Source organism: Scyliorhinus canicula, chromosome 7 (assembly GCF_902713615.1).
Source record: "Scyliorhinus canicula chromosome 7, sScyCan1.1, whole genome shotgun sequence".
Lineage (NCBI taxonomy): Eukaryota > Metazoa > Chordata > Chondrichthyes > Carcharhiniformes > Scyliorhinidae > Scyliorhinus > Scyliorhinus canicula.
This window is the reverse complement of record NC_052152.1, coordinates 100,053,764-100,073,705: the sequence shown is the minus strand read 5'-3', so window position 1 is coordinate 100,073,705 and position 19,942 is coordinate 100,053,764. Positions and strand designations below refer to the sequence as shown.

Genomic DNA, 19,942 nt, shown 5'->3' with positions numbered 1-19,942 from the left:
ATCCTGGTTTGGACAACTCAAGTTGTTTAGTAAATTCCTTGCTAGACATCTGACACCAAGCACAAGAACTGTGTACTTTGTTGATTCTTACAGTCCCAGTCTACTCCACCTCTCCTCGTAATCCAACCCCTTCAGTTCTGGGATTAACCTAGTGAATCTCCTCTGCACATCCTCCAGCGCCAGTATGTCCTTTTTCAGGTAAGGAGACCAAAACTGAACACAATTACTCCAGGTGTGGCCTCACTAAAACCTTATACAGTTGCAGTATAATCTCCCTAGTCTTATACTCCATCCCTCTAGCAATGAAGGACAAAATTCCATTTTCCTTCTTAATCACCTGTTGCACCTGTAAACCAACTTTTTGCGACTCATGCACTAGCACACCCAGGTCTCTCTGCACAGCAGCATGTTTTAATATTTTATCATTTAAATAATAATCCCTTTTGCTGTTATTTAGGGAGGGTGCATAAGTGATTTACCAGGATGTTGCCTGGTATGGAGGGCATAAGCTATGAGGAAAGGTTGAATAAACTCGGTTTGTTCTCACTGGACGAAGGAGGTTGAGGGGCGACCTGATAGAGATCTACAAAATTATGAGGGGCATAGGCAGAACGGATGATCAGAGACTTTTTCCCCCAGAGTGGAGGGGTCAATTACTAGGGGGCATAGGTTTAAGGTGCGAAGGACAAAGTTTAGAGGAGATGTACGAGGCAAGTTTTTTTACACAGAGGGTAGTGGGTGCCTGGAACTCACTACCGGAGGAGGGGAAGCAGGGACGAAAGTGACGTTTAAGATGCGTTTAAGGGGCATCTTGACAAATACATGAATAGGATGGGAATAGAGGGCCCCGGAAGTGTAGAAGATTTTAGTTCAGAAGGGCAGCAGGCTTGGAGGGCCAAAGGGCCTGTTCCTGTACTGTACGTTTCTTTGTTCTTGTATGGTAACATTTCTTCTGTTTGTTTAAAACCATGGAATCGTGTGGCTTTACTCACTAAGTAACTGGGATTTCAAATACTGGCTACATTTTAAATAAAGAAGGTTTCTGCTTCCTAACCAGATCATAACAAAATTTGGGGTCTGGTCTAGGAACGGAACAAGTTGTTAAAAGACAATGGCATTGTGGTAATTTCATTGAACTAGTAATTTAGAAGCCAGGCTAATGTTCTTGGGACATATTCTCACAAGTTGGAATTAGAATTAATTTATCAAAATCTGCAACTGAAAAATCATGGAAAGTTGACCATGAAACTATGATCGATTGGTGTAAAAGCCCATCTAGTTCATTCATATTCTTCAGGGAAGGAAATCTGCCATCCTATATGTGACTCCAGACCAACAATGACTCATAAATGCCGTCTGAAATGTCCTGCCAAGCCACTCAGTTCAAGGGTGATGAGAAATGGACAACAAATGCCAACCTTGCCCACGTCAGTGGAAGAAAAACTAAAAGAAAATCTTGGGTGTTTCATCCTGGATCATAAGTTCAGAGTCCTTGAAAGAATTTCAAATCCACAGATGGATATGGGTGCCAGAACTTGCTCAAGACAAGGTTAACAAGATAAGATCTCACAGTGAATTTTACTATACTTATTGAAATACACTGATGTTTTTGTCAGTTGCTATGTCTCTTTTGAAGAGCAACGATTCATACCAGAGGGATTTGCAACAATTAACCAAGGTTAGGTCAATAGCATTACCAGTAAAATTGGAGTTAGATTAGAAGCAGGGGCTGAAAAAGCAGGTGTAATTAAAGCAATAGTACAACATCTGGGATTGGAAGAAGCAAAGCCTGACCTTGGTTGAACACAGCTTTAGTTGGCTAAAATTCAGTTGCAGGTGAAGCAGCTTGAGATAGAAAGAGAAAAACACACAAACTTGAAAAATAAAAAGAAATTTGGATAAGATAGTATCAATAGAGGAAATGGGTGTTAACACAGGAGTAATGGTATTGTTGCGACGTGCTCCCTCAGAACCTATCAGAATGGGGATAGTCAAGGGAATTCTTCCCTAATACTGATGAAGTGAGTCAGCTTACTGGAGGTTATGAGGTTTTGTCTCTAAGAGAGAAGTATACACTTACTCCTCTTAAAAAACTAGGCAAACCAATTAAAACTTTGAAAGACACTGGGGCTGGGCAGTTCTGTCACTGAGTGACTGATGGTAGAAGTTGTGTTCCAGATGGTTTGATGAAAGGAAAAGTATTGATACAGAATATTCATGGTTCTATGAACATTTGTATATAGTTAATTTACAAAGTGACGTAGTAAACAGAGTTGATCCTTATTTACCTATTGAAGCGTAATGAGCTGGCAGGCACGAACAGTAACATTTTAAGATGTATTTTTATTGGATTTTTAAATTTTTTACAAATAACAAAACAAAGGAAGCAATAAGCAATGCAAAACAAGTACAGAACAGAATTATTGTGAATATTGGAAAAAGCAAAGAGTTTAAATTTTACATCCAAAATCCCCAACAGCTGACTGTCTAGATTTTTGAAAGAGGAGACAAACGGTTGCCATCTGAGGTAGAATCTCTCAACAGAGAGCTGCATGGTAGCATTGTGGATAGAGCATCTCAACGGGCAGCACGGTAGCATTGTGGATAGCGCAATTGCTTCCGAGCTCCAGGGTCCCAGGTTCGATTCCGGCTTGGGTCACTGTCTGTGCGGAGTCTGCACATCCTCCCCGTGTGTGCGTGGGTTTCCTCCCACAGTCCAAAGATGTGCAGGTTAGGTAGATTGGCCATGCTAAATTGCCCTCGGTGTCCAAAATTGCCCTTAGTGTTGGGTGGGGTTACTGGTTTATGGGGATAGGGTGGAGGTGTTGACCTTGGGTAGGGCGCTCTTTCCAAGAGCCGGTGCAGACTCGATGGGCCGAATGGCCTCCTTCTGCACTGTAAATTCTACGTAGAACCCCTGATGGTAAATTTAATTTTCTCCAAATGCAAAAGAACATCATAATCCTGAGACCCTGGGTAATGCTCTGGGTACCCGGGTTTGAATCCCACTAGGGCAGATGGTGGAATTTGAATTCAATAAAAATCTGGAATTAAAAGTCTAATGATGACCGCTGCCGATTGTCGTAAAAACCCATCTGGTTCACTAATGTCCATTAAGGAAAGAAATCGGTCATCCTTACCTCGTCTGGCCTATATGTGGCTCCAGACCCACAGCAATGTGCTCGATTCCTAACTGCCCTCTGGGATGGGCAAAAATGATGGCTCTGCCAGGATCCCATGAACTAAGTAAAATAATACGCATGTGATCTGTGGAGGCTTGCGAACAGCAGTCACACCTGTTCAATATTCGGGGGAAACCCACTCATCCTTACCATTGTCAAGTGTGTCCTACGTCGCACTTTGAACTGTATTAGGCTCAGCCAAACGTGTAGTTGACCATGTATAAGGCTTCTCTCAAAACCTAGCTTGTATGTGTAGACCCCAGTTCACTCTCCCACTGCACCATCAAGCCGGCAGTGGGGAAGAATCGGATGGAATAATGTGACCACATAGATCCCATGCCCGGCTGAACCGAGGATAGAATCCTCTCCAATAAGGTGGAAGTGGAGCCAGAGGAAAGGAAGGGAAAGCCGTTCAGGTGAAATCGCAAACTTGAAAGTCGCAAAAAAGTGAAATTTGTCCGCCACTTCTCCAAAACTGGCAAACCTCGCCTCCATGAACAGGTTAGCAAAGTGCTCGAGCCCCTTCCATTTCTACACGTTAAAGGTTGAGTCCAGCCCAGAAGATAACAAAAGATAGGTCAGGAGTTTTTGGAACTTTTTCCAGATTAGAAGAAGGGACACCGAAAGGGTTCAACGTAAATCTAGCGGGAGGAAAGGGCAATAGTGCAATAACTATGTCTAGGAGAGTGGGTGTGGTGCAAAAGTGAGCCTCCATTTTGGGCCCAAATTGAGCTGATCTTTCCCTCTGGAGTAGAACGCCCGGATTCTGGGACTCTTGCCCGCCCAGATAAAAATGGATATCAATTTTATTCACCTTGATAAAAAAGGATTTTGCCAGGAAAATGGGGAGATATTGAAAGAAAAAGAAAAATGTAGGGAGTGTTCATCATTTTTATTGTTTAAATCCTGCCAGCCAAAGATAGAGGAAGATTGTTCTAAGTCTGTAGGTCTGTTCTAACACTGTTGATGAGGCTGGAATAATTCAATTTGAGGAGTAGGGCCGAATTGTGCGCTACCCTGACCCCCAAGTAACGAAAACTTGTACTGGAGAGGAAAACGGCTACATGCCTAAATGAGCTCGTCTACCGAGGGGGTTGACCGGTAAACATTCACTCTCAACTAGATTTAATTTATTGCCAGAGAAGGAGCCAAAAGTGTTCAGTGGCTTCATTATTCCACTGATGGAGGAAATTGGATCTGTAATGTACAAAAAGTAGGTCATCTGCCCTTCTACCCTGTCAAATGCTTGATCTGTGCCTAGAGATACTATCACCTCTGGCTTGGGTGCAGGAAAGGGAGAAAGTATCACATTCAAAAGGTGATGTATATTAGCTGATAACTGACGGCCCTTTACAAAGCTGGTTTGGTCCTCTGAAATCGTTTTGCACTGGAGTGCTGAACTGGTTGCATTTGAGTGCTACAGTGAGAGTTTGGTGACTGAGGGAGTTAGGTTAGGAGGGAGTAAGGTGCTCCTTACATTTCATTTCCTATATTTATCAAAGAGCGTGAAGGGAGCCAGGAGTTTAGAGTACAGCTGACTGGAAGCAGAGTCGGAGGGCAGAGGTCCAGTTGGTCTACGGGGCAGCTAATTCTGTAAAGTAAGAGGGGATGAAGGCTAGGGCAGTTGCATGCTCCTCCTGTAGGATGTGGGTGGTGAGGGATACCACTGGTGTCCCCGTTGACTATACCTGCGGGAAGTGCACCCAACTCCGGCTCCTCAGAGACCGTGTTAAGGAACTGGAGCTGGAGCTGGATGAACTTCAGATCATCGGGGAGGCAGAGGGGGTTATAGAGAAGAGTTACAGGGAGGTAGCCACACCCAAGGTACTGAACAAGAGTAGCTGGGTTACAGTCAGGGAAAGGAAAACTAACAGGCAGATAGTGCAGGGATCCTTCGTGGCCGTTCCCCTTCAAAGCAAGTATACCGTTTTGGATGCTGTTGGGGGGGATGACCTACCGGGGGAAGGCCCTAGCGGCCAGGTCTCTGGCACTGAGTCTGGCTCTGGGGCTCAGAAGCGAAGGGGGTAGCATAGAAAAGCAATAGTAATACGAGATTCAATGGTTAGGGCAATAGATAGGAGATTCTGTGGTCGCGAGCGAGACTCCCGGAAGGTATGTTGCTTCCTGGGTGCCAGGGATGTCTCGGATCGTGTCTTCAGGATCCTGAAGGGGGAGGGTGAGCAGCCAGAAGTCGTGGTGCACATTGGTACCAACGACGTAGGTAGGGCAAGGGGTGTGGAGGTAATAAACAAGTTTAGGGAGTTAGGCTGGAAGTTAAAGGCCAGGACAGACAGAGTTGTCATCTCTGGTTTGTTGCCGGTGCCACGTGATAGCGAGGCTAGGAATAGGGAGAGTGCAGTTGAACACGTGGCTCCAGGAATGGTGTAGGAGGGAGGGCTTCAGGTATTTGGATAATTGGAGCGCATTCTGGGGAAGGTGGGACCTCTACAAGCAGGACGGGTTGCATCTGAACCAGAGGGGCACCAATATCCTTTGGGGGGGGGGGGGGGGGGGGGGTGTTCTAGTAGTCTTTGGGAGGGTTTAAACTAATTTGGCAGGGGAATGGGAATCGGATTTGTAGTCCAGCAACTAAGGAAGCCGATATTCAGGACGCCAAAGCACGTAGTGATACAGTGGGGAAGGTAACACTGACAAAGGAGAGTACTTGCAGGCAAGGAAATGGGTTGAAGTGTGTATACTTCAATGCATGAAGCATCAGAAATAAGGTGGGTGAACTTAAGGCATGGATCGGTACTTGGGACTACGCTGTGGTGGCCATCACGGAAACTTGGATAGAAGAGGGGCAGAAATGGTTGTTGGAGATCCCTGGTTATAGATGTTTCAACAAGATTAGGGAGGATGGTAAAAGAGGTGGGGGGGGTGTGGCATTGTTAATTAGAGATAGTATAACAGCTGCAGAACGGCAGTTCGAGGGGGATCTGCCGACTGAGGTAATATGGGTTGAAGTCAGAAATAGGAAAGGAGCAGTCACCTTGTTGGGAGTTTTCTATAGGCCCCCCAATAGCAGCAGAGATATGGAGGAACAGATTGGGAAACAGATTTTGGAAAGGTGCAGAAGTCACAGGGTAGTAGACATGGGTGACTTCAACTTCCCATATATTGAGTGGAAACTCTTTAGATCAAATAGTTTGGATGGGGTGGTGTTTGTGCAGTGTGTCCAGGAAGCTTTTCTAACAGTATGTAGATTGTCCGACCAGAGGGGAGGGCATATTGAATTTGGTACTTGGTAATGAACCAGGGCAAGTGATATATTTGTTAGTGGGGGAGCATTTTGGAGGTAGTGATCACAATTCTGTGACTTTCACTTTAGTAATGGAGAGGGATAGGTGCATGCAACGGGGCAAGGTTTACAATTGGGGGAAGGGTAAATACAATGCTGTCAGACAAGAATTGAAGTGCATAAGTTGGGAACATAGGCTGTCAGGGAAGGACACAAGTGAAATGTGGAACTTGTTCAAGGAACAGGTACTGCGTGTTTTTGATATGTATGTCCCTGTCAGACAGGGAAGAGATGGTCGAGTGAGGGAACCATGGTTGACAAGAGAGGTTGAATGTCTTGTTAAGAGGAAGGAGACGACTTATGTAAGGCTGAGGAAACAAGGTTCAGACAGGGCGCTGGAGGGATACAAGGTAGCCAGGAGGGAACTGAAGAAAGGGATTAGGAGAGCTAAGAGAGGGCATGAAAAATCTTTGGCGGGTAGGATCAAGGAAAACCCCAAGGCCTTTTACACATATGTGAGAAATATGAGAATGACTAGAGCGAGGGTAGGTCTGATCAAGAACAGTAGCGGGAGATTGTGTGTTGAGTCTGAAGAGATAGGAGAGGTCTTGAACAAAGTATTTTTCTTCAGTATTTACAAACGAGAGGGGCCATATTGTTGGAGAGGACAGTGTGAAACAGACTGGTAAGCACGAGGAGATACTTGTTAGGAAGGAAGATGTGTTGGCTTTTTGAAAAACTTGAGGATAGACGGGATATATCCAAGGATTCTATGGGAAGCAAGGAATGAAATTGCAGAGCCGTTGGCAATGATCTTTCGTCCTCGCTGTCAACAGGGGTGGTACCAGAGGATTGGAGAGTGGCGAATGTCGTGCCCCTGTTCAAAAAAGGGAATAGGGATAACCCTGGGAATTACAGGCCAGTTAGTCTTACTTCGGTGGTAGGTAAAGAAATGGAAAGGGTCCTGAGGGATAGGATTTCTGAGCATCTGGAAAGACACTGCTTGATTAGGGATAGTCAGTACGGATTTGTGAGGGGTAGGTCTTGCCTTACAAGTCTTATTGACTTCTTTGAGGAGGTGACCAAGCATGTGGATGAAGGTAAAGCAGTGGATGTAGTATACATGGATTTTAGTAAGGCATTTGATAAGGTTCCCCATGGTAGGCTTATGCAGAAAGTAAGGAGGCATGGGATAGTGGGAAATTTGGCCAGTTGGATAACGAACTGGCTAACCGATAGAAGACAGAGAGTGGTGGTGGATGGCAAATATTCAGCCTGGAGCCCAGTTACCAGTGGCGTACCGCACGGATCAGTTCTGGGTCCTCTGCTGTTTGTGATTTTCATTAACGACTTGGATGAGGGAGTTGAAGGGTGGGTCAGTAAATTTGCAGATGATACGAAGATTGGTGGAGTTGTGGATAGTGAGGAGGGCTGTTGTTGGCTTCAAAGAGACATAGATAGGATGCAGAGCTGGGCTGAGAAGTGGCAGATGGAGTTTAACCCTGACAAGTGTGAGGTTGTCCATTTTGGAAGGACAAATATGAATGCGGAATACAGGGTTAATGGTAGGGTTCTTGGCAATGTAGAGGAGCAGAGAGATCTTGGGGTCTATGTTCATAGATCTTTGAAAGTTGCCACTCAAGTGGATAGACCTGCGAAGAAGGCCTGTGGTGTGCTAGTGTTCATTAGCAGAGGGATTGAATTTAAGAGCCGTGAGGTGATGATGCAGCTGTACAAAACCTTGGTCAGGCCACATTTGGAGTACTGTGTGCAGTTCTGGTCATCTCATTTTAGGAAGGATGTGGAAGCTTTGGAAAAGGTGCAAAGGAGATTTACCAGGATGTTGCCTGGAATGGAGAGTAGGTCTTACGAGGAAAGGTTGAGGGTGCTAGGCCTTTTCTCATTAGAACGGAGAAGGATGAGGGGTGACTTGATAGAGGTTTATAAGATGATCAGGGGAATAGATAGAGTAGACAGTCAGAGACTTTTTTCCCGGGTGGAACAAACCATTACAAGGGAACATAAATTTAAGGTAAATGGTGGAAGATATAGGGGGGATGTCAGAGGTAGGTTCTTTACCCAGAGAGTAGTGGGGGCATGGAATGCACTGCCTGTGGAAGTAGTTGAGTCGGAAACGTTAGGGACCTTCAAGCGGCTATTGGATAGGTACATGGATTAGGGTAGAATAATGGAGTGTAGATTAATTTCTTCTTAAGGGCAGCACGGTAGCATTGTGGATAGCACAATTGCTTCACAGCTCCAGGGTCCCAAGTTCGATTTCGACTTGGGTCACTGTCTGTGTGGAGTCTGCACATCCTCCCCGTGTGTGCGTGGGTTTCCTCCGGGTACTCCGGTTTCCTCCCACAGTCCAAAGATGTGCAGGTTGAGTGGATTGGCCATGATAAATTGCCCTTCATGTCCAAAATTCTATGATTAACCTAGGACAAAAGTTCGGCACAACATCATGGGCCGAAGGGCCTGTTCTGTGCTGTATTTCTCTATTTCTATTTCTCTATGCTTTGAAGGCAAGGTTCCAACTGGAGCACCAGAACCTTAGCAAGCAGTTTAACATCTGCATTTGAGTGCAAGATGGGTCAGTATAAACCGCACTCAGTCACGTCCTTGTCCTTCTTATGGAGTAAGGAGACATGAGGCTTGAGTAAGGGTTGGAGGCAATGAACTGCAGGATAGGGAGTCACTGAACATATCTAACAGCAAATGTGTGCGTTGTTCCAAACATTTATTATAAAACTTGATCGGAAAGCCATCTGGGCCAGAGACCTTACCAGCCTGCAAAAGACCAACATATTTTAAAATCTCACAAGAGCGTACCAAAGAGTCCAACTCACCACTCTTGACTGTTTCTTTTTTTTTTTTAAATATTATCAGAAATTTAACATATATCAAAATTTGCTGAGCAATTTAAAAACAAGTCAGAGATCACAGAATCCCTACAGTGCAGAAGGGGGCCATTCAGCCCATCGAATCTACACCAACCCTTCGAAAGACCACCCTACCTCGGTCAAATCCCCCGCCCTATCGCTGTAAACCCTTTGGGCATTGGGGGCAATTTAGCGTGACTAATCAAACCAATCTGAACATCTTTGGACTGTCGGAGGAAACCGGAACACCCGGAGGAAACCGGAACACCCGGAGGAAACCCACGCAGACACGGAGAGAACTTGCAAATTTTGCACATTTCGCACAGTCCGTCACCCAAGGTTGGAATCGAACCAGGGTACCTGGTGCACTATGCCACCTATCTGCAGACAGTTCCCACCTAAGCTTGGTATCGACAGCAAAATTGGATAACTTGCATTGCCACCACTTCTGTGACAGTAGTCCAGGTAATATCATTTTATGATTTACATTAGAGATTCTCGTATGCGGAGGAAAAAAAGAGAACATATTATTTACTGTGACGGAGAGTCATATCGAACTCCGATTACTGAACACATATGAGAAAGCTGATCTGCTTCTCTGTGGGAGGGGTGCGTACCCCTCTTTAGTGTAGGACCTATTTTCCATTTTCTCCTTTGTGTTGTGTGCGCCCCCTCCTCCACCCCTTGGCAGTTCCTTTTTTCACCCCCCTCCCCCTTTTCTATCTGACCAGCTCACCCCCCTCGCTTCCTAGTCTCTGGTTCTCTTCGAAGAGGCTGGTAAACTTTTTCCACATGTAGTAGAATCTCTCCTCAGATACCCTTGTATGAATTTTATTTGTTCCAGCTTCAAGAATTCAGGCAGGTCAGAGAGCCGGTCTGAGTCCCTGAGTTTCCACCCAAGCAGAAGTCTCTGCCAGGCAATCAGGGAGACAAGGGTGTTCGCCCCTCTCCCTGTGAAGAGCTCGGAGACCCACGCAGACACGGGGGAGAATGTGCAAACTCCACATGGACAGTGACCCAGAGCTGGGATCGAACCTGGGACCTCGGCGCCGTGAGGCTGCAGTGCTACCCACTGCACCACCTTGCTGCCCTTTTGTTGTACATTTTGAATGCTTTCTTCAAACGTTTCCCATTTATTTACTGCCATGCCTTTTAGTCTATTTATCATAGAATCATAGAATTTACAGCGTAGACGGAGGCCATTCAGCACTTCGAGTCTGCACCGGCCCTTGGAAAGAGCACCCTACTTAAGTCCACGCCTCCACCCTATCCCCATAACCCCACCTAGCGTTTTGGACACGAAGGACAATTTAGCATGGCAATCCACCTAACCATGCCCAACCAATCATAACCAGTTCTTCCCCCAAAATCAATGTAATTGGCTTAAAGGTGAAGATACCTGTTTTTGATTGGAGCATGTTGCTTTCAAACTGTAACCTCTAGATTTCATGATTCCAATGCTCATCTGATTAGCCACCCATCTTCAACCCTCCAAAAACATAAGCTCACACAAAGCTTGACTGCTCATATCCTTCTTTTCTCCTTTTTAAAATATTTTTATTGCAGTTTTTCATTTTATACACTGTACAGTAGACAAGGGTATGTGCATCTGATACAAGAAATATCCATTGAACCCCCTCCCCCATGTTCTAGGCCCCTTATTATCCATTTTGGCTCTTCTCCAATCTCCTCCACCTCTCTACGTGCCCTCATCCCCAACCTGTCTGTTCCCTGTTGACCTGTTCTTTTCCATGTGCCCCCTCCCTCGGTCACTCTATTGGCTGTTGGCTTCAAACCAGTCCTGGAGCAAGTTGGTGAATGGCCACGTTTTGTGGAAGCCCTCCTCTGACCCTCGGATTGCGAATTTGATCTTCACCAGGTGGAGAAATTCTGACAGTTCTGCCAGCCAGTCTGCAACTGTGGGTGTATTGGCCCCCCTTCCCATGAATAGTTCTAGCTGGTCCGATAGCCCGAAGACTGCCACTCTTCGGCACGGCTCCACCCTCACCCCCACAACCTTGGGCATTGCCTTGAAGCAGGCTGTCCGGAACCCGACTAATCTGTGGCATACTCAGAACATGTGGGTGTGGTTGGCTAGGCCTCCCTGGCACCCTTCTCCATTTGTCCTCCGCTGCCAGGAAGAACCTGCTCATTCGGGTTCTTGTCCACTGTAATGTGTGCACCACTTTCAATTGCATGCGGCTTAGCCTCGCGCATGTGGAGGTGGAGTTGGCTCGGCTCAGTGCTTCGCTCCAGAGCCCCACGCTATTTTCATCCCTAGTTCTTTATCCCTTTTTTCATGTTTCATCCAGTGGGGAGCGTGCCCTTTCTAATAGTCGTCCGTACAAGTCCCCGCAGTTTCCCCCCTTCCATGCTCAGTAGTTCCTCTAGCATTGTGTGTCTCGAGGTCTGTGGGTATGCTGTCAAGTCCTTGAGGAAAAAATTCTTAACCTGCAGGTGTCGGAGTTTGTTCCCTTTAGGTAGCTGCCAGCTCCTCTAAGGTCACTAACCTGTCCTCTGTGTGAAAGTCCTCACAGCCAGTGTTCTCCTCATCGTAGGTTCTCCTCAACTTGTGGTTGCCGCAAAGGGGCCCATTTCGGTGAAGATGAAGTGCTGCCTCATTTGATTCTAGGTTTAGAGTGTGGCTACCACCACTGGGCTTGAGTGTTTGGCTGGCAGGGATGGGAGTGCTGCCGTGGGGAGGGCCTGGAGGGTTGTTCCCGTACAGGAGCTCTCCTCCTCCATTACATGTCAGGTTCTCTCACCCACCCCCACACTCTTTCCGCCGTGGCTGCCCAGTGGCAGTGCTGTAGATGTGGGAAGGCAAGGCCTCCCATGTTTCTTCTTCTCTGTAGGACTTTTTTGGGGATTTATGTCCAGTCATGCGCAACCTGGATCCCACGGAAGTGAAATTTACTTTGGGCTAGTTTGAATGGTAGACCCCCCCAGCTTTGCCCCTGCCCCTCTCGGGTTAACAGGGAAAACTTCACTCTTGCCCAGGTTGAGTTTGTATCCCAAAAAGGCTCCAAACTCTCTCAGGAGCTTCATGATCCTTCCATGCCACTTTTTGGGTCCGGGATGTAAAGGAGCAGGTCATCCACATAGAGTGAGACTCTGTGCTCCGTCTCCTCTTTGGATTCCCATCCAGCTTCTCGACGCTCTGAGGGCGATTGCCAATGGCTCCAATGCCAGGGAGAACAACAGTGGGGTCAGCAAGCCCGGTGTAATAGCCACCCTCCAGTCCTGGAACCAACTATGGCAGCAATTTGGCCTGACCAAAATGTCGAGTAAAGCTCCCATCTGCAACAACCATAGGTTCACGCCAGCGCTGACTGACGCCACCTTCAAAAGGTGGGGAGAGGACAGAGGGACACTGACAGTTAGGGACCTATGCACGGACGTCAGGATCGCAACACTGGGCGAACTAACAGAGAAATTCCAGCTAGCCAGGGGGAACGAGCTAAGGTACCTGCAACTAAAAAGCTTCCTACGAAAGGAGACAAGGACATAGCCACAACCACCACGACAGACACTACTGGAAGAGTTACTGGACACAAGCATACTAGATAAAGGAAACTGTAGCGACACGAATGACCGACTGGTAGAAGTCACCGACACCGTACTGGACGCAACAAGAATGAAGTGGGAGGAGGACCTGGGGATCGAAGTAGGGTGGGGACTCTGGAGCGAAGCACTGCATAGGGTCAACTCCACCTCCACGTGCGCAAGGCTCAGCCTGACGCAAGGAGGACAGATGTGAACGGTGCCAAGGAGACCCGGTCAACCATGCCCACATGTTCTGGTCTTGCCCCAGACTTGTAGAGTACTGGACAGCCTTCTTCAAGGCAATGTCCAAAGTGGTGGGGGTGAGGGTGGATCATGCCCGAAAGTGGCGGTCTTCGGGGTTTCAGACCAGTCAGATCTATTCCTGGGGAGGAGGGCGAACGCCCTTGCCTTTGCCTCCCTGATCGCCCGACGTAGAATCCTGATTGGCTGGCGGTCAGCAGCACCACCCAAAGCTGCAGACTGTCTGTCCGACCTCTCAGAATCTCTACAAATGGAGAAAATCAAATTCGCCATCCGAGTCTCAGACGACGGCGTCCACAGAACATGGGAGCCATTCACCCAATTGTTCCGGGACCTGTTTGTGGCCAACAAACAAGCAGAAGAATAGCCAGGTAGCCAAGAAACAGGGGAAAGTAGCCAAAGCATGAGAAGGAGAGATAGACCGGGAGGGGGGGCGGGGGGGGGGGGGGGGGGGGGGGGGGGGGGGGAACAGCTAAATCTAAGGGGAAGGAAAGGCGAACCACAGGGGCGAAGGGGTGGGGGGGGGGGGGGGGGGGGTGGGTAGAGGGAAAAGACAGGGAACAATAGAGGAGAGCCAGGGAGGACGAGGCAGGGAAATGTTAACAAACTTGCCATCCATAGGAACAGAGAAAACGGGAGGGCTGCAGAAGCGGAAGCACGCACGAAACTACAGCAAACTCCGTCCGGGAGAAGCAAGGGACAACACCATGAACAGATGCCTATTTATGTGTGTGAATAATTTTGCCAAGTGTATAGAGCTGCTGCTGCTGAGTGGGGGAATAATACCGTCTGTTGATTTCTTGGGGAAAATTAAAACGTCAGCAGCAGCGATCCATTGGGGGGGGAGGGGGGGGGGGGGGGGGGTTGCTTCTCCATTGGGAGGGTGTGGGAAGACTGAGATGCGTGGGGTAACGTCTAGTTAATTGCTATTGTATATTCTCTTTCTGCACTATGTTAATGTTCACTCTATTTTGCTGTGTTAGGATTATTACTATTCATTATGAAAAATGTTGCAAAACTTTAATAAAAGTTTTGAAAAAAAGACAGTAGGGTCAACAAGCATCCATGCCTTGTGCCTGTGTGCAGTTGGAAGTATTCAGAGCTGATGTTGTTTCGTACGCTCACCTTGGGGCCGTTGTTCAGGTTTTACACCCATGAGTGACCAGGTTATGGGTAAAGAGTGGGGGCGTGAGCCTAGTTAGGGTGCTCTTTTCAAGGGTCGGTGCAGACTCGATGGGCCAAATGGTCTCCTTTGCACTGTACAGATTCCATGATTCGATGAGGTTAACCCTGTCCCCAGCACAAACTGCTCTTGTACATCTATTAGTTCCACTCGACTCTTCGCTGCGTCCAAGGAGACAATCACCTCTGGTGTTCTCTCCCCAGCCGCTTAGCCAGGATTTTTGCAGTATTTTCTTATGTACATTGAGCAGCGAAATGGGTCTGTATGATCAGCATTCCGTTGGATCTTGGTCTTTCTTGGGCATCAGCAATATGGTGGTCGTCGCAATCAAGTCTGCAAGCATCTCCCACATGTGGGGCCAGTGGTGTAGTGAGTTTTTCGTACAAGTCCACCATCCCCGCCTGCATTAGCTGATGCTCTCCATGACCTCTCTCAGTCCTAACGTTGCTTCCAGCCGCCTCCTCCTATCCCTTGGCATGTCCAGTCCATCGACGAACTGTTTCATCCCAGATTCGCTGTCAGGGGGCTCAGAGGTGTACAGTGGTGAGAGGTCGTTTCTCGGGTCACCGGTCTCCCTCTCTCAGGAATGGTGGGGAATCCCGAGCCTCGTGGGTCTGCTGATCCGCTTACTTGCTGCCCCTGTCCCTTGCCGCATTTTTGGAGTATCTCTGCGGCCTCTTGAACTGTTGCTTCCTGGCACCCTTGCTGTATTTCTTGTTGTTAAGGGTGAGGGAATATTTTAGTCCGATCGCGCGGGTTAAATTCAGCTAAATGTGTCAATTATTCTGTTTTTCAGAGGAGAGCCACCTGATGTGCGACTACTTAGCACACCCCCATCACCGGAAGTCGATTGCTCATATCCTAATGTGCACTCACTCCTAACGCAAAGTCTTTGAACATGTTCAATCATAGATTTTTGGATACTAAGGCAAACTTGCAACATAGGAAGCATGCGGGAAGAAGCAATTGAAAAGACCAACCACGATCGTACTGAATCAGAGCAGGTTTAAGGAGCCGAATGTCTAACCCCTGCTCCCATTTCTTACTTTCTCATTTTCTTAAGTCCTGTACACCAATTACCCTCTTGCCTTCAGACCTACATTGGCTTCAAATTTAAAATTCTCCATTGTTTTCAAATTCCGACCAGGCATGCTGCTTTTACATCTCTGTCGCTGCCACCATGCTCCTTAAATGGGACAGCGATTACAACGCATATTGAATGTCCAATTCAGCCGGTGCTCTTCTTGCGAATATGGGAGAAATGTTAAAAACAGAAGTCACACAATAGTGGGGAATAAACCAGTGTCACCATAAAACGAGTGTTATTGCTACTGAAGTGACTTTCATTGCCACATGATCATTAATATGTGTGTGTAAAGGTTTAGCTATATTATGTCAGGAAAGACTAAAAAATTGGTCACATTACATAGGAAGATAAACAATTTGTTTTGTAGTAATCACCAGCTGTAGAACTACACAAGACCACTCAACAGTATGAAGATTTGATCTTTGTGAATATTCTTATAGTTTGTACATACCTTCACTGTCCTTGAACTTCTTGATAGCCACAATTTCATTAGTTTCCTACAACAAATGAAAATCAAAATTAGCCAAGAAAATCCCACGATCGTCAATTACATTAGAATTACGCATTTGGGAGCAGACAGTGGTTTTATCACTGGACGAATAATCTAGAGGCTCAAGCTAATGTTCTGGTGACATGTTCAAATCTCACCAAATCCAATCAATGAAAAATCTGGAATTGAAAGCTAGTCTCAGTGACGGGGCCATGAAATGATCGGAAAAACCCATCTGGTTCCCGGATGTCATTCATTTTAAAGAAATCTGCCATCATTACCTGGTTTGTCCTAAATGTGACTCCAGATCCACAGAAGGTTGAGGGTTACACAAATACATAGAAAATAGGAGTAGGAAGAGGCCTTTTGGCCCTTTGAGTCTGCTCCGCCATTTATCACAATCATGGCTGATCATCCAACTCCCTATAAACTTTGATCCCATTCTCCCCAAGTGCTATATCCAGCCGCCTTTTCAATATATTCAATGTTTCAGCATCAACTATTTCCTGTGGTAATGAATTCCACCGGCTCACCTCTCTTTGGGTGAAGAAATGTCTCCCATCTCTGTCCGAAATGGTTTACCCTGAATCTTCAGACTGTGACCCCTGGTTCTGGACCTCACCCACCATCGGAAACATCTTCCCTGCCTAGTCCTGTTAGAATTTTATAAGTCTCTATGAGATCCCTTACTCCACTGACTTCAGCACACACTCCAGGTAGACACTTGGGGATTGCTGCATTATCAGATAAGATGTTAAACCAATATCCTGGTTGCTCTCTTAGATGGATCCGACCACATTTTGAAGAGCAGCATCAGTTATCCCTCAATCAACATCCCAAAAACAGATAATTGGTCATTTCCAAAATCTTGTTGCATGCAGATTAGCTGCCACAATTTCTGCATTATCCATACCTCATGACATCTCATTGTATCAGGTCAAACATGGAAAAGAAAACCTACTGCTGATTGCCACCTACTGATCTCCCGCAAATGATCAATCGGTATTCCTCCATGTTGAACATTATTTGGCAGTAGAACTGTGGAGTAGCAAGGACACTCTGGCTGGGAATCATCAATATCCATCACTAAGTCAAGTTTTCTGCCTTTGCCATGGCAGGACCCGCTGCAGAGGATACGACGGCCCAGCCAAAAGTCCATTGACTTTCAGTGGAGCCAGAAGATCCTGGCAGTGGGCAGGTCGAGAAAATCCCACCCTAAAAGTGACTCAACAGGTGCAGCAGGCTCTGCGGGCTAAAAGGCCTTCTCCTGTTCCCATGTATCTAACACGACTAATCAAGCCCTAAAGGGGGTATCTACCTGGCTGGGCTTGTTAGTTCTCTCATTACCTGCCACAAGAGGCAAGACCCTACTTGATCTTACCCCCATCAATCTACATGTCGCTGATGCATCTGTCCATGATATTATAGGTAGGAGTGACTAAATTGGATTTAAACACAATTTGTGACTTCATGGCCCAACATATCCCTCACTCTACCATTACCATCAAGCCAGAGATGAAACTGGTTTAATGAAGAATATAGGAAACCGTGTCAGGAGTAGCAAAGCATATCAAAAAATGAGGTGGCAACCTGGTGACGCTCTAACATAGGGCTACATGCATGCATGAATAGCAGCAGAAGCTGCATGCTATAGACTAGAGTTAATTGATCCACAAACAACGGATCAGATTAAAACTCTGCAGCCCATGGGCAGTGGTTGACAATTAAACAACCAACTGGAGGAGAGTAACAAAAACAGAAAATACTGGACAATCTCAGCCGGTCTGACAACATCTGTGGAGAGAAAAGAAGATAATGTTTCAAGTCTGGTCAAAACTGGAACAAACTGAAAATAGGGTCAGATTCATACTGTTGTGTGGGGGGCTGGATGAAGGGTCAGTGATAGGTGGAAGTTGCCAAAGATGTCATGGACAGAAAGACAAAGGGAATGTAAATGGGGGTGATCAAGGCTAAGAAGGCAACTGATAGTGGCACATTAAGAGATTAGAATGTGCTAACAGCAGAACACGGGTAAGCAGTGTGGCAAAGGGTAGCTAGGCACAGGGAACAGGTGGCCCAAGTAGGGTAGGGTGGGGAGGGGGAGGCAATGGTGAGAGAGAAAACAGATCAATGGAAGAGATGAAAATAAATTGACAGAAATAAAAATTGGGTGAAGGTGGAGGAGAATGTTCACAGTCTGAAGTTGTTGAACTCCATGTCAAGTCCAGAAGGCTGTAACGTGCCTAATCGGAAGAGGAGGTGCTGTTCCTCCGGTTTGCACTGGGATTCACTGGGCAAGCTAAGGACGGACATGAGAGCAGGACGGTGAGTTGAAAGGGCAAGTGACAGGAAGGCCTAGGTCCTGCTTGCAGACAGACAGAGTGTGTGTCTCTCCAATGCGGAAAAGACAATATTGGGCAAATACAATAGTTTCTGCAAAGCGGTCCGTCTGTACAGGAGAAGGCTCCACAAACATCCCCATCCTCAGTAATGGCAGATCCCAGCCCGTCACAGATGATAATCTTCAGACAATTCCATTCACTTCATGTCATAGCAAAAAGTGGTTGAAGGCACTGGTTATGGGTTCTGGTAACATCTCAGCTATAATACCAAAGACTTGTACATCAGAAGAAGCCATACCCCAGCCAAGCTGCCTCAGTACAGCTATAACACTGGCATCTATCCGACATTGTGTGCCCTGTCCACAAAAAGGAGAAATCTAATCTGGCCAATTGTCGTCCTATCAGTCTACTCTCAGTCATCAGCATTGCGATGACAGTGTCAGTACAAACACTTACCAGCAACAGTATGTTCACCAATATTTGGTTTGGGTTCCACCAGAGTCATTCAGTCCAGACCTCATTACAGCCTTGGGACAAACATTAACAAAGGAGCTGAATTGCAGAGATAATGGGGCAAGACCACCCATGACATCAAGGAGCCCTAATAAAATTCAGGTCAATGGAATTCGAACAGAGGTCACCAGAGCATTAGCCAGGGTCTCTGAATTACTGGTCCACTGACAATATCACTGGAACACTACCAGTACACAGTGGCAGCAGTGTGTCTCACAGACCTGGCCAAACTATGCCCGATAGTCCAAATCTAGTCAAAAGCAGCTTTGGATCCTGTCATGGCTGTACGAAGAAGTCCAAAAGAAATTCTGCAAAGCCGTCAGAGATATTTCAAAGTAAGCTGCAATTGACTAATGATTGATGGCCAAAGGCTGGCTCTTCTTGGGAAGTGCACCTCCAATGTTAGAGGAGGCAAGCGCCAATGGCGCAGCAGTGAGAGCAGCACAAATGTGTGCATTCAAGATTACCTAATACTGTAGCTTACTATACTCTTGCTACCTATATTTTTTTTTAAAAACAAGCACTAAGTTCAAACCTTCAAAATAGTTTTCATTAAGCTATTAGTACTCTTATATTGTCTTGTTTCCCCATTGTTCTCATTCCCTCACTGAAGTGTTGATTCTCGCTGAGTTCTGGTGCTGGAAATACAGAATTTGAACCTGGGACCTTCAGGTTTGCATTGAGAGTGATACATTGAAGTGTATCTTTACCCACTCGAATGTTTCTATATCTATAATCTATTTTAAAATCTTACATTTGTGTGTACATGCGGTCTACTTTTTACATTATGAATTTTTATAGCCACATTTACAGTAGTACCAGAGATGAAGACCGTCATTTAAGTGGGAAAATGAGAAATGCTGGGTTGCTCTCCTGAGAACAAAGACAATTTAGGGTAGATTTAATTGAGGTTTCAAACATCATGAAGCGTATCGATCAGGTAAATAAGGAGAAATGGTTTCTGGTAGCAGAGGGTCAGCAACCAGGAAACACAGATTTAAGAGAGTTGGCAAAAGAAACATAGCGTAACAGATTTGTATGGCCAGACAAAAACCTGGTTTATAATTCTGCGGTGGATAAGGGTTTGAAATACAGAAGAATGGAAGCTACGATAACTGTAACAAGTCCCAAGGCATGTAAGACTGAAAGTCTTCACAAGCAATCTCAGTAATCCTTTCACAAGACCTCCCACCTCTGTGGATGGACCCTGGCAAA

The 19,942-nt window shown here is 46.3% G+C and overlaps 1 protein-coding gene across 2 annotated transcripts in view; it reads right to left on the bottom strand.

Moving 5' to 3' along the window:
* Positions 1-19,942, bottom strand: part of cdkl5 (cyclin-dependent kinase-like 5) — a 285,976-nt gene that overhangs the window by 149,409 nt on the left and 116,625 nt on the right. For both annotated transcript variants that reach the window (XM_038802545.1, XM_038802546.1), the window contains exon 4: positions 15,834-15,879. In XM_038802545.1, coding sequence (XP_038658473.1) covers positions 15,834-15,879 — 46 coding nt within the window. The remainder of the gene's footprint in view (positions 1-15,833; positions 15,880-19,942) is intronic.